Source organism: Chenopodium album, chromosome 4, assembly GCF_948465745.1.
Source record: "Chenopodium album chromosome 4, dcCheAlbu1.1, whole genome shotgun sequence".
NCBI classification, from domain to species: Eukaryota; Viridiplantae; Streptophyta; class Magnoliopsida; order Caryophyllales; family Amaranthaceae; genus Chenopodium; species Chenopodium album.
The window spans coordinates 72,859,476-72,875,179 of NC_137837.1; the positions used below are offsets into that span (position 1 = coordinate 72,859,476).

A 15,704-nucleotide genomic window follows, 5' to 3' on the forward strand; every position below is an offset into this window, starting at 1 on the left:
CGGCATTCGCCCGATCGGGCCCGAGGCTATTTATCCGCTTTCGTATTTTCTTATTTTCTTCAAAATTTGGCCAACTCTTTTCCTTCAAACCTGTATAAACACTCATAAAAACTCATTAAATTCCCTTATCTCTCCTCTCATAAGAAAAAGGAAAGAAAAACTAGTCTAAAAAGCATTAAAAATACGGGTTGCCTCCCGCAAAGCGCTGGTTTATCTAGGTCCCGCACGACCTTCTTACCAAGTACAATGACTAGGACCCTTAGCCTAACGCTTGATCGGGCGGTTTCTCCCCCGGTCTAGCGGTGTTTTGGCTGCGACGCGACTACATGACATGCCCTGTGGGGCGCCAATTCACTTTATCTGGTGGATCCTCCTTGACTTGCACCGGGGGGTCTTCAATGCTACGCACCAAAGATCCTTCTTTGATCGAGGGTTGCTTCAAATTGTCATTGCATTCAACACTTGCAGCTCGATCTGGCGGGACACTTACCGTAGGCTCCAATTGCACAACTTGCTTGATTGACTCCACCTTTTCGTCCTCAAAACCAAGACCAACGTTGTAGAGTGCTCTTTCTATTATTGCATCAACTTCCTTCTGCCATTTGTCTATCTCATCTGAAAAGGATGCAACACAAGATACCGCCTCCAAGGGATCTTTTTCTAGAGCTTGGGGATTGTTAGAATAATTCTCAACCACATTAACACTAAAACATTTTTCCTCAGTCATTGAGCTTTTAGGGATATTATTAAGATTGAAAACAATTTTATCATCCCTTACATATAGTGTTAACTTACCACTTCTCACATCTATGATTTCTCCTGCAGTGTTAAGAAATGGTCTACCCAAAATAATTGGGGTTTGCATATCCTCAGCCATATCAAGAACAACAAAATCAACAGGTATATAAAATTTACCTACTCTAACGGGGACATCCTCTAAAACACCTAGGGGGTATTTGAAAGAACGGTCGGCCATTTGTAGAGTTATATTGGTAGCTTTTAATTTACCCATATTTAACTTGGAACACACACATAATGGCATGACACTAACGCTAGCACCCAAATCACACAATGCATTATCAATCATTAGATTGCCTATATGACAAGGGATAGAAAAACTACCCGGATCTTTTAGTTTAGGTGGAGACTTATTATGAAGTACGACACTACACTCTGCAATGAAAGCTACTGTCTCTACCTCACTAATAGACTTTTTCCTTGTCAGTATTTCTTTCATAAATTTTGCATATGAAGGAATTTGTGTGATTAATTCAGTGAAGGGAACTGTTACCTTCAAATCTTTTACCATCTCCAAGAACTTACCAAACTGCTTATCCAAATTTGTCTTCAAGTGACAATTGGGGAATGGAAGTTTGATAATTGTCTTTGGAGCATTATTGCTCTTATTTGGAGTAGCCAACTTCTCTGGAGTCGTACCCTGCAATGTAGAGTTAGATATGTTAGTATTATCCTTTAGCCCTGCAGGGCTACTAACTACATTGTTTGGTTTAACGGAATCAAGATTAGCATTATTTAATAAATCAAGTTCATCAACTCTGGGTATAGAGGGCCCTTCATAATTTGAACCACTCCTTAGAGTAATTGCATAGGCTTGATCCGTAGGCCTGGTCGGCTGTGCCGACAAAGCCCCCTGTTGGCGGGCTTGTAGAGTAGCCTAAAGTTGCGCAATTTGAGTATCTACAATTTTATTGTGCGCTAGAATTTGATCAATTGTCGCATCTCTACTCTCCATGTGCTTTTGCATATTAACCAACATTGCTCTAAATTCTACCAGAGAAGGGTCAGAAGATGAGGAGGTTTGTTGTGGTTGGTTCTTCTCGCCAGCATTGGGATGATAATATTTCTGCTGCTGTTGCTGTGGCGCCTGTGGTTCTTGTGGTGGTGGATTTTGAACGTTGGTACTCCGGTATGAAAGGTATAGATGATTCCGATACCCAGGATTGTAGGTGTTAGAGTATGGGTTACTCTGCCTATAAGCTTGAAAGGCATTAACTTGCTCCACGGAACTCCTGCAATCTTGTTCCCAATGACCTAAAATACCACAATTTTCACAGAAAGCCTCATTAGAATTATTATTAATCGCAGAAACATTAGCTACATTGGCAGTGCTCAGATTATCTAATTTTTGGCATATAGAGGTCAGCTGAGCTTGCAAAAAGGATACAGAGTCAACACTATGTTTCCCCTTATTAGCAAATCCTCTAGGATTCTCGTAATGGGAATTGTGTATCGCCATGTCTTTAATAACCTGACCTACATCATCAACATCAAGATTCATAAATCTCCCACTAGCTGCAGAGTCTAAAATTATTCTAGAAGAATTTCCAATGCCATTATAGAAGGCTTGGATTAACTGCCATTGTGCTAAATTATGGTGGGGGCATTCTCTTTGTAAGTCCTTGAACCTCTCCCAAGCCTCATATAAAGATTCATCGGCTTCATGGGCAAAGTTCTGAATCGCACTCCGTAGTACAGTTGTTCTCTCTGCAGGATAATACTTGTTATAAAAATACAAAACAAGAGTTTCCCAGTCATTTATACCAAGTGCAGTTCTATTTAAGCCATTAAACCACAATTTAGCTTTTCCAGTTAAAGAGAAGGGAAAGAGAATCTCCCTGATTTGGTCTTGAGTGACCCCGGCTTGCCTGGTGGTATTACAATATTGACAATAGTCGGCAATGTGAAGATTTGGGTCTTTACCCTTGGCTCCACTGAATTGCTCCCTCTCTATCATCGTTATAAATTGAGGTTTAATTTCAAATTGAACCCCATCAAGAGCCGGAGTAGGGGTGAGATGTGGAAAATCTGTAAGCTTGGGTTGTGAGTAATCACTTAGCTTCTTTGGAACCGCCATCTCTGATTCTGCGTCTGATGATACCTCTGAATCGCTAGAACCAGTTGGAGGATCGCGGTGATTATTATTATTATCACCAGAATCCGCCAGGATTTGCTTGTAGAGATTTTTCTGTCTATGAAAGGAACGTTCAATCTCGGGATCGAATGGGATGTACCCTGATGTGGAACACTTGGGCATAAACAAAAAAAAACTAGAAGCAAATGTGAGATTTGCCTCAGAGAACCAACGTTCTCTGAGACAAAAAGAAAATAACCTAGACTACAAAAATAATCAGAAATAAAAATAAAACCGTTTCCCCGGCAACGGCGCCAAATTTTTGACAGGGTAAAGTCGTATCACCACATCAAAAGTATTACCTAAGTCGTCTAACTAAAGTAGATAGGGAAGTAGGGTCGAATCCACAGGGAAACTGGTCTTTCTATTCCTAATTAATCAATTATAATCTAAATTATTAAACTAATCAATTTGTTGATGTTAAAGGAATTATACTACGAAGAATAAGTTTAGGGAGAAAAACAATAATAAGAAGGCCTAGGGTCACAGGTTCACCAATAATTAATATTCCGGGATAAAACATAATAATTAATAATTAACATTGCACAAATAACATGATTAACAGGCTCTCGCAATTTATTAATCAACATAGATCTAACAGGCTCTCGCAATTTACTAGATCTAAGTTCCTATTAAAAATAGCCTTTAATATTAAATTAACATCTGCTCGATTCATCAATTCAATATTGCTAAACATTCACAATCAAATTACATCTGCTCGATTCATAATCTAATTGCAAAGAATTAAAACAATTCAATAAGAAATTATCATGCAATACCAATAATCAATAATAACAAATTATCCCTTCATATTAATTATGGATCCCCATAAACCCTAGAATTAAACTACTCACACATAATTTAATCTAAACTAAACAAATTAATTAAACAAGACATGATTAAAGGAATAAAATAAAAAAACTAAGATTAAGAGAAGAGAAATCGTTACCAAAATAAATCTGGAATTAAGAGTAGATTAAGAACAAAGGTTTAAGAGAAAGAAATCTAAGAAAACAATTAAGAGAGTAAAAGAAAGAGAGAGAGAGAGAGATACTAAAATCGTATTACGAAGGAGTATTTATACTCCGTACAAATCCTAAACTAAAACAAACTAAAACGATGCTAATCGTCTCCTAATAATTACACGCGCCCGATCGGGCGAGGCACCGCCCGATCGGGCGCGCCTTTTTGCTCGTCAGTACCAATCTCGCGCCCGGCCGGGCGCGTCACCGGGCGCCAGCCTTAGCTTCTCCCGCCCGGCCGGGCGCGCCTCCGGGCGCAAGCCTTTTTGGCCGGGCGGCTCTCTTGGGCCATTAATTGTACTACGATTGGGCTCCAATTCTTCGGGCCAATCTGGGTTTTCTCTTCCGGTCTTGAATACTCGGTCCAAATGCCCCGGTATCATCTATAACGAGCCCTTAGTCACCGGTTCGATGGCTCTAACCGGCCCTGGGCTATAAAAACTGGTCGTGTTTCTCCAGTGCTCGTGATTGCTCCAAAATATCTCGGGAAAATACTCTAAAAGTGTAATTCCATGCAAAAGTCAACCAAATCTACGAAAACACTAGAAAACACCAATTAGTAATAAAAGTGGCTCTAAAGAGCCAAAAACACTACTAATAATGACCAAGGGACGGGGGTAAAATACTATATAAAATAGACACATCATTCGGAACCACGAAAGGAGGATTGGGGATGATGGTACGAAGTGAGTCATGGAGTCACATTCGCCCGTATTGGCCTCTACTCGATTCTTGTAGTGAAAAATGATTTATGCGATCTCAAAGGTATGCAAACAAAATATTCAATTTGCTCCAAACTATTATTATGCTAAATTGGTTAAATATTAATGCAACACGTAGTTCTAAAATATTAGCGATCACTTTAATTAACAACAAGATTAAAAAGGAACCTAAATCGGTGTCCAAATTATCTTATTAGGCGTGATTTTCAACTACATATTCCCTTTAAACATGCAATATGGTGATCAATAAATAATAATAGAATAAACATTTATATTGGAAGCAATTCAACAATAAGTTGTTAGTCAAATCAAACCATAATAAACTAATCATGATACTCGCAACAAGAATAAAAATAATAGTAATTAAGTGATTAATTACTCACTTTCCGCGTTTCCTCGAATTGCTACATCATGAATAAACTGTTAGTAACTTCAATTAAAATATAAATCAAATTGAAACAATTAAATTAAATAAAAATTATAGTTGATTTAGTCCAAACCCTCAGTTAATTATACATTTCACGTCTTGGTTTAAGTATAGAACTTCGGGTGTTGTATGGACTCCGGCCTTAGAGTGCTTAGGGAAAATATTTTGAGAGAATAGGGTGGCTAGTATTTAGGCTAAAGAGGGAGAAGAGAATTAATTTGTGATCAAGCTTGTTGATGATTGAAAAAGGGGTGATATGACCTCTATTTATAAGGAAAAAGAAGGGTCGAAGAGTCAAGAAAAGATAAGAATTCGAATCGGAATAAAACTCTTGCGATAGACAGCAATTTTTGCGGTTTTTGTTTTTATCATATCTTTTGATCCATAAACCGGAATAAGATAAATAATATATTGTTGGAAAGCTCTCGAAGTCTTATTTCTAACCCAATTAAAATCAAATTAAAATATTTTGTATAATAAAAGATATGGCCGAAATAGTGAGACGGTATCAGTTTTGGATTGAGTTTGGTATTTCAATCATCTCTTTTTCGTTATAGTTTGGAATTAATATTATAATATATCATTTGAAATATAATTTCAAGGGCTATCCAACCATATAAGATTTGGATAAAAACTATGAGGCACGAAAATAATATCTGATTATCTTTGAACGTCTTTCAATTCGGATAGAAGTAGGACTTTCATAAAGAAAAATTTTATTCAATTTCAAACTTTTTAATCTTCTCTTTTCATAAAGGAAAAATTAAGATCTTTTATAAACTTATAGAAGCTTCCAATTAGGGTATGTTCTCTTCCGTTGAAATTCAGTTCAGTTCAGTTCAGTTTAGCTCGGTTCAGTTCAGCTTAGTTCAGTTCAGTTCAGTTCAATTCAGCTCTTAATTTATGTCTAATGATATTGCTTATGATATAAAACCAAATTTCATTCTTTTAAGATCTTATTACAACGACGACAACAACAACAACAACAACAACAACAACAACAACAACAACAACAACAACAACAACAACAACAACAACAACAACAACAACAACAACAACAACAACAATAATAATAATAATAATAACAATAATAATAATAATAATAATAATAATAATAATAATAATAATAATAATAATCAATAAGTAATAAATAATAATAATAATAATAATAATAATAATCAATAAATAATAATAATAATAATAACAATAATAATTGAAATAATAATACTAATACTAATAATAATAATCATCAATAAATAATAATAATAATAACAATAATAATAATAATAATAATAATCAATAAATAATAATAATAATAATAATAATAATAATAATAATAATAATAATCAATATATGTTTAAAATGTTTAGAGGTTTCAAGTTTTTAATATATTTTCCATAAATTTTATAATTATATAGTATATTTTTCGTAAATATTTTAATATGTACATTTGTATATACACATATGTATAGTAATAAATAATCAATAAATAATCAAAGATCACTGATCCGTAGTTAAAAATCACTAATTAATAAGTTCAGTTCAGTTCAGTTCAGTTCAGCTAAGTTCAGCTCAGTTCAGTTCAGTTCAGTTCAGCTGAGTTCGATCAATCGGAACAGGCCCTTAATCCTAATTGCTTTAGGAATGGGATTAAATCCTTTGGACCCACCACATGATCATTGGGTCGTAGGTAAGGTGGGCTTAGGTTTGGGCTCAGTTTAGTATTTTGGCCACAACTTATTCGTCATAACTCGGATTTGGGCTTATAATATATCGTTGGAAAGCTCTGGGCAAATTATAAGATGCACCATGGTGCATATAGTTCTATGTGAACCACCAATTAAAATATTATCTCTATTCTCTTTCCTCCTCTACTTTCCAAATTTCTGATTTTTCTCTCTCTTTTTTTTCTCTCTTCTTTATTTTCTCTCTCCTCTATTTTTCTCTCTATTTTATTTTTCTTTCTCTTGAATCCGTTCATCATCCTTTTAATTGAATTCTTTCATATTGTTAATCACTATAGAGTGAATTTCTTCATTACAATAGATTAAATTCAAATTTTCTTTTCTTCAACCTTCGATTTGAAGCTTTGTTAATGGAGTTTTACAATGAAGTAGTGAAGCTAAAAATGGCGTCGTCGTCAAATTGAAGGTGGTTAAGATGATGGTGAGATTTTTTTCATGAGATTTCATTACCTAAATCACCATGGCTAGGTTTGAGTTTCGAAATATGTAGCTTTATATTCTTCTGATTTTTTTTAGTGATAATTGTACATTTTGTTATGAAGAGTTCTGAATTTGATTATATTTTAGTATTTTGAACAATTTAAGTTAAAAATGTGAACGTATAATACATTTTTTGTAAACACATAACATGTATTTTTGGAATTTCGAACATCTTTATTATAATTCTGAACATGCAATAAATTACTTATGAACTTAATTTTGTTTTAAATCTATGTATTTTTAATTTTATTAAAAAATTTGGCATTCTCTACTTTATAATTTATAAATCTGAACATTTGGCATTCTGAGCAGTGTTTTCAAGTGTAGAAGTTTTTGAAGGGTTTTCAGTGGTTTGTGGTTGGGGTTCAGAAGTTTTTGTAGGGGGTTCAGAGGTTCATCTAGGGTGTTCAGTGGTTTGTGGTTGGGGTTCATAAGTTTAGGTTTTTGTAGGGTGTTAAGTGATTTATGATTGAATTTTAAAGGTTTTTGTAAGGGTTCAGAAGTTTTTAAAGGGTGTTCAGTGGTTTGTGGTTGGTGTTCAGAAGTTTTGTAGGGGGTTCAGATATTTTTGTACGGTGTTCAGTGGTTTGTGGTTGGGGTTCAGAAGTTTTTGGGGGTTCAGAGGTTTTTGAAGGGTGTTCAGTGGTTTATGATTGGAGTTCAAAGGTTTTGTAAGGGTTCAGATCAAAAGTTTTTGAAGGTGTTCAGTGGTTTGTGGTTGGGGTTCAGAAATTTTTGGGGGTTCAGAGGTTTTTGAAGGGTGTTCAATGGTTTGTGATTGGGGTTCAGAAGTTTTTATAGGGGGTTCAGAGGTTTTTGAAGGGTGTTCAGTGTTTTATGGTTGGGGTTCAAAAGTTTTTTTAGGGGGTTCAGAGGTTTTTGTAGGGTGTTCAGTGGTTTGTGGTTGTGGTTCAGAAGTTTTTGAGGGGGTTGAGAGGTTTTTGTAGGGTGTTCAGTAGTTTATGGTTTGGGTTCAGAGGTTTTTGTAGGGGTTCAGAAGTTTTTGAAGGGTGTTCAGTGGTTTGGGGTTGGGGTTCAAAAGTTTTGTAGGGGGTTCAGAGGTTTTCGTAAGGTGTTCAGTGGTTTGTAATTGGGGTTTAGAAGTTTTTAACAATTGGTTTTTTCTTAGATACATCATCGAATTTCTTCTCTTTTTTGGTGTTCTGATGTTGAACATTTGACTAATTGTACAATTTAAACAAATTGCGAACTTAAATAATAAATTACTTAACATCTTTATCCTCTTCGGTAGGAGCAGATAATTTTGATTTTCAACCAAAAAAAAATTTTAAAAAAAATTATTTAAGTCAAAAAGATAATTATATAGTAGAATATAGTTTCAATTTTACGATTTGTTGAATTATATTAGCAAATTTATTTAACATAAATGTAGGAAAATCAAAAAAGTTAAGTATTGTTTATTTTTTTTTGTAGGTGTTTTCGTGTGTTTTTGTCTTTTGTCATGGTACATTGCAGTTTTTAGAGAGGATAAAATGGTGAGAGGAGAGAGAAAATACAAAAGAATTCATTGAGGAAGGTTTTTAATTTATGAGAGGAGAGAGAAATTTTTTAAAATGAAACAAAAATAGATATGACATTTTTTTTAACTTAAATAAATTTGACAGTTGGAGAAAGAGGAACTATTATTAAAAAAAAAAAAAAAACAAACAAACAACCACTTCGTGGGCTTCTTTCGTTTGGGCTTCTTGTGTTAGATGTGGATTGGGCCAGGTGCACCTATTTCTAAGTGCACCATGGTGCACATAATACTAATTGTTGTCAAACCCCATCCAACTATTCAATCATTGGACTCAGATTATGAACCAAAATAATCTGGACTAAACGTTTTTATAAGAAGGACACGAAATGAATGATTTTAAAGAACACAAAATGAATAATTTTGGGTTTAAAGGCACGAAAAGAGGAAAATAAGTTATGTTTTGGAGAATTGGGTTAGGAATTGGGTTGGTTTCTGAAATGTATTGGGATTTGAATATGGATTTAACTGATTTAAGCACTCCAAGATTAAATACTCTACCCAACTAATAATAGCGGCAAAAGGTTGTTTATTATCAGGTTTGGTTTTGGGGAGACATTTTTAGGTGTCTACATCGAGTAACCCCTAACCGAAAAACTCGAGTAATCCCCGACCGAAAAACTCGAGTAACCACGAAAACTCGAGTAATCCCTGATTGAGAAACTCAAGTAACCCTTCAGACAAGTAGACTTAATCACTCAATGTCTTATGTATCTTGGTTAACGACCCTCAATTTTTTGTAGAATCCACAAAACTCTGACACGAAGAAGTGTGAATAATAACACCCATGCGTCTTCCATTACTAACGTTAAGCTTAAGAATATGAGAATATCAGTATATCACGTGACAAGTGCGACCCACCCTCCACGAATATGGATGAGGGTGTACAGTTCTTCTATGTAACGGATACAATGACACGAATTTTATAAATTAGCTCCACGTAAATTTGTACACTGATTAACTCCTCAAACCACCTGCGGAATTTTCCTTTTAGCAGTTGTATAATTATATTGTATTTTCCCAACTCTAAGGCGGCTTATAGTCCCAAATATTCTTTTACTACCTTCGTTTTATATTATTTACAACGAATTTAATATAAAGTAGAGAGAAAAAGTGTCTAATCATCGTAAATAATATGAAACGGAGGCACGGAGTAGTATTTTTATCTGACTAAACTCGACAAAACTGACCTATACATAATTGACTAAATTGTACGAGTAATTCAATATTTCAAACAAAAATTAGTTTATCTGAGATTACATTACATGAGCTAGATCTGAACCGAATGTGTCTAATCCATTATCATGGAAGTCTTCCTTAGAAAATGTTAACCCTTGATCAATTGATAATGATAGGAAAATTAAAGTCCAAAAGATGAACAAAGATGCACCCTTCACAAAATCACAATGATAGCGTCTAGAATAAAACTATGGGAAAGACAATGACATGCATACATTTAGAGATTATAGATAATTGTACAGTCCAACAAACCTTATCTTCATGGACCACCCCTAAAATCAATTTCTCTGTATTTGCCCACAATAATGATTACTACTTTCTTTGCCACTTTCAAGTTTATATTAGTTGAACTCTTCATTTTATTTTAAATACAGTCTATATATACTAGATCATGTACTTACATATTAATAATATTTTTTTTTTTTTGACAAGGCATACCAATAATATCAGGTAACCTGAAAATATCATATAAGTCTAAAGTCATGAATTAAATCATACACTTGAACACGTACTCGTATCAGATTGGATATCAAATTCCGTACATAACTTACAATAAACCAATAAACCAGGCCATCATATATTCATATTACCAGTTTACCACTAAACTCAATACCGCTGGCTAATAAGATTTTCCTTATAAATACAACCATGCTTCACTCAAACTAGAACACATCTATTTCACTTCTTTTCTTTCCAAACCAAAAATAAACCAAGTTACAAAAATCTTGTTAATCAACAACAACAATCATGTTGGCTATATTTCACAAGGCATTCTCTCATCCACCTGAAGAACTAAATAGTCCAGCTTCACATAGAGGTCCAAAAAAACCCAAATTACCAGAAGCAACCCTTTCTGATTTCATCTCTACTCATGATCCTCAAAACACCTTCTCCATGAGCTTTGGTCAAGCTGCTGTTCTTGCCTACGTTCGTCCTTACCCCGCTCATCCGCTTCATCAACTGTAAGTATTCGTCGTTGTTCTAGAAAATCCAAATTTATCTCCTTGATCGATCATTTGATATGAATCATATGACCTTGTATGATATATGCATATCACTCGTATAAACTTTATTCCTTAACTACCCTTAATGAAGAAACTGTATGTACGAGTGATATTCATATCCTTGGTCGATAATTTGATATGGTTTTGTATCCTATGCATATCACTCGTACAAACTTTTTATCTGATATTCCCAAAATACCCTTAATGAAGAAAATGTATGGTATGTACGAGTGATATGCATATCAACGAGATAGATCGTGTAATGACTAATGACTATTTTTGGGTTGTGTAGGTTATTTAGTGGAAATGATGATATATATTGCTTGTTTAAGGGGAGTTTGGACAATTTGTGTGGGTTGATAAAACAATATGGATTATCAAAGAGTACAAATGAAGCTATGTTGGTAATTGAGGCATATAGAACACTTAGGGATCGTGGGCCCTACCCAGCTGATCAAGTAATTAAGGATCTTGAAGGCAGATTTGGGTTTGTTGTTTATGATAGTAAGACTGGAACTGTCTTCACTGCTCTGGTAATTTTACTTAACTCTTATTAATAGAAAGTTGCTTTTTTTGGTAATTTTATTTTTAGATCTATTATTATGCATGATTAATTACCTCATTTCATTAACCATTTATTATAATTTTTAGTTACTTTATGTATGTAATTAATCATATACTTTGTTTAATATTTTCTATTTTCTTGATCACTTGCAAAAAGTTGCAATATGATAAATTGATAATATATGGTGATACTATTTTTTTTTTTTTTTTTTTTTTGGGTACGGAGAAAAGTGGTATCTTAGGATTCTATATGGTGTTTAGAATTTTTAATCATAATCTTGATTTTGACTGTCCCTTTTATTTAGAATTAATCACAAATCCTTATAGTTTGATTTTTTTTTTTTGATATATTACAAAAATATATATATAAAAAAAAATACTTTTCCAATCATAGCTTCCATGACCATTAGTTTCATTTAAGTGTTGTGCTACTCTTGTCTCAAAAAAAAAAAAAAAAAAAAAAAAAAATGTTGTGCTACATGACATGCATCAAGAAAAACTAGTCACTAATTTAAATGGATAACAATTTCATCTACCATTATATTTCATCTTTTCAGTATACGGAGTATATGTGTAATGATCAAATTCTAAGATTAGGGGTTACTCAAAATATCATATACAAGCCTAGATAAAAGTGTGAGATCGGATCGACTGCATGAACTAAACATTATTAATGGACCAAAAGATCAAATTGATATCTTATATTATTTCGTTTTATGTTAAGGGTTCGGATGGAGGAGAGAAGCTATATTGGGGAATTGCTTTGGATGGTTCAGTGGTAATTTCGGACGATTTGGAGGTTATCAAGGCTGGCTGTGCTAAATCTTTTGCTCCTTTTCCAACAGGTCAGAGATTCCATATCTTCTCATTTCTAACTGAATTTGACTCTTCTTCTGAAATATGTTTACACGTGTTCATTTTTATGAATGCCATGCATTTTTCCACCGTTTTTAGCTAAACGTTATCCTCTTCTTTTTATTTTTTTCCCTTTTATTTTCTACTTTGGGATAAGGGTATCTTATTTAATTATGTGTACAGAGTCTACAGACGGTCCAATTATATACTTGCCCATCATACCAAACCACTCTTAGCCTCTTAGAGCATAGCCAATGGATGCCCAAGCTAATGGTGGTCATCATATTTTTTATTACTTTCTCTCTCTTCCACCTCATTTATGTCCAACTCCCATGCCCATACACTCACATTGGTTGCCCTCCAAATTTGTGGGCATTGATTCTCCTTTCCTTCCATTCCCATGTGAGTCTTCATCAATTGAAAAAAAAAAAAAAAAACTAAACCTCCTCTCTTTGTTGGACAAGTGGCGAAATACCACTAAATGCCCACACTCAACAAATGGTCATGGCCATGACCTGGTCATGAACCATTTCTCACAAAAAGTACAAATTTTTCATTTTTTAAGCTTTTTTTATTTTTCTCTCTCTTCATGCCCACCCAAAATGGGCAACCATTGGCTATACTCTTAGGTTATGATTTCGAGCTTCACCAACTAAATTTGCTGGGTTAATATAGAGAGATTTCTTTACCTCCTTTTTCTACTTTTAAGCATTGACTAGTGATCATTCGACTTAGGATTTATTTTCTTTGGCTTAATTTCAATTCACTTTTAGCTCAGTTCTTAATTTTCTTCTTTTATAATCAATTCAGTCCAGTAAATAAAAACATATCCTTAATGTAAGGACATAGAAAGAGAAAGAGACTCTTAGAATGATGTGAAATAAGTTCATTAAGAAGCTCTAAAGTAAAAGTCGAAGTAAAAGTGTGCAGAGTAAAGGTTACGGCGCAGATCTTGTTTTTCTATGGTACATCAATATTATATGAACTACTTTGTATATTGCTAAGAAATGTGGAGAATCTTATTGTTAAAAAAGATGACAAAAATAGGCCACGTAGCACGACAAAGCTTTGTTTCACGATGCCACCATAACTTCTTTAGGATCATTAAAGATCACTAAAGGCGAAATGCTAGTATATCTACCGTGCCTATATATTAATTGAGATGTATGACATCATGGTTTTATAGTTGTATGCTCACGAGTTACGGGTTTTGATATAAGTACCAAATGTAGCAAGAGAAGTCTATAATTATAACGGGCTATAAAGAATTTGGGCCACAACCTAACAATCTTCTCCCTTAAAGATAAATTTTAGAGGCGAGGTTGTATAATCCCAAAAGAGCCTTACAATGTTGAAGTTCCACAAAGTTCAAACGATAACCAAACTTATTGGTAGGAAGCGGCTTTGTAAGCATATGATTTCTTGATTGTGACTAAGGAACAGTCATCATGAACCATAGTCCATAGGAAGTGGCATCTCCACTAATGATAAGTTGTCACAATCTTTAACCCTTAAAGTATGAGAACCAACCAATGCAAATGCTATTTCCAGCCCTAAAAGCTAATTTTTCATCATTAATATCAAACTATGGATAAGTGACTTTAAAAAAGGAATCATCAATAGTGTTGTAGTTGACCAAATTTCCCAAATGAATGCAATCCATAAATGGTGGTGATGCCTTTTAGCATTAGAATGTGATGCAAGGAGCTCTCTCAAGAAGGTTGAGCTAGTGATTTCGTGTCTAGAAATATGAGATTGTTGGATTATGGCCCAAATTCTTTTAGCCCATTATACTTTTGGAATTCTCTTGTTATGAGGAGTTTAATTAATTCCTTAGCATGAGCAGACGCCAGAATAATTATTGTCATCCATTTTATGTCAAATATGCTAGATATCTAGCATTTTATTGTACCTTTACTTATTTTGGATTCATATATTTAGAATAAGATACCTTGGCCTTTTAATTTGGCAATGTGAATGAGAGATTCGTTGTGCAATGTTATGGTCCTTATTTTTGGAACAAGAAGCTTCTCCACATTTCTTGGCTTGTGTACTGCATAGTCACTATCACTAAATATTTACATATTTAGAACTTGAGCTTTCATTTAGATCCAGAAATACACTTCATAAGTTGATCAGTGTAATCCTTGTTTATTTAATCTAATATGTACATAATTTCACTTCCACTTTAGAGCTCCTTGTCGAGTTTATACCCTCCCTTACACTTTCTAAAAGGCGGTATGATTCTTATCGTATATCATTACTAGACTAGCTAGAATTTGTAAATTACATAGAAAATTTAGTACATACCATTGAGCCACTCTTTTCATGGGGATCATCATTAGCCTAGTTAGTTGATTATTCTAGGCCGTAGTTCCATTGAGATCAAAAGGCTTAAATATAGCATAAAGTGACGTAAATTTCTTGTTTTTGGTTTGGATTGGGCAGGATTTATGTTCCACAGTGAAGGGGGACTGATGAGCTTTGAGCATCCGATGAACAAAGTGAAGGCAATGCCAAGGGTGGACAGCCAAGGGGTGATATGCGGAGCAAATTTCAACGTTGACAAGTTTAATCGCATCAATAGCATGCCTCGTAGTGGCAGCGCCACTAATTGGTCTCAGTGGGATGCTCACATGAATGAAGCTGTTTGATCCCCTACAATACTCTAGATTGCTGAACAATAAATCGATCCTTGCTGGTATCTTATGTTTAAGTCTTTGACATGTAAGAATTATGAGAGATGATCGTGCCATAACTTGTACATATAAATACGTCTGCCTTCTTTTCTTCAATTCCTGTTTTCTTTTATATATGTAATAGCATACAGATCAATGACTGAAGTTATTTGTCTCTTGAGCTGTTTAGTATGCTAGCTGTTACATCTTTCGTATCGTTTTGTGTAGAATTGGAACTTGGGATATGATTATAGGACAAAGTTGTAACTTGTATGCTACAACCATGAAACGATCACACCAAGATATCAAAGTATATGTTAACTCTAATGCCTATTTTCTTTTTTGTTTACCAATGTCATCATTAAGCAACACTCATAGCTTGACATTTATGGACTAACCCAACACTTGATTGCAAAATTGAACATAACTCAATTCGAATTCAAACTAAACAAAAATAGCCCCATTTAACCTAAATCTTGAGATAGCCTCATATGAATAA

General features: G+C 34.2%; 1 protein-coding gene and 1 non-coding gene across 2 annotated transcripts; both read left to right on the top strand.

Moving 5' to 3' along the window:
- The first annotated feature begins 2,387 nt into the window (after positions 1-2,387).
- LOC145629623 (small nucleolar RNA R71) lies at positions 2,388-2,494 on the top strand. Its single transcript, XR_014111785.1, has one exon. It is a non-coding gene; the product is annotated as a small nucleolar RNA R71 (small nucleolar RNA).
- Positions 2,495-10,683: 8,189 nt separating this feature from the next.
- LOC145629287 (stem-specific protein TSJT1-like) lies at positions 10,684-15,322 on the top strand. Its single transcript, XM_081681841.1, has 4 exons — positions 10,684-11,066; positions 11,401-11,641; positions 12,397-12,517; positions 14,976-15,322. Exons 1-4 carry the CDS (start codon positions 10,852-10,854, stop codon positions 15,179-15,181), a joined length of 783 nt encoding a protein of 260 aa, XP_081537967.1. The 5' UTR covers positions 10,684-10,851; the 3' UTR covers positions 15,182-15,322.
- Positions 15,323-15,704: the final 382 nt, after the last annotated feature.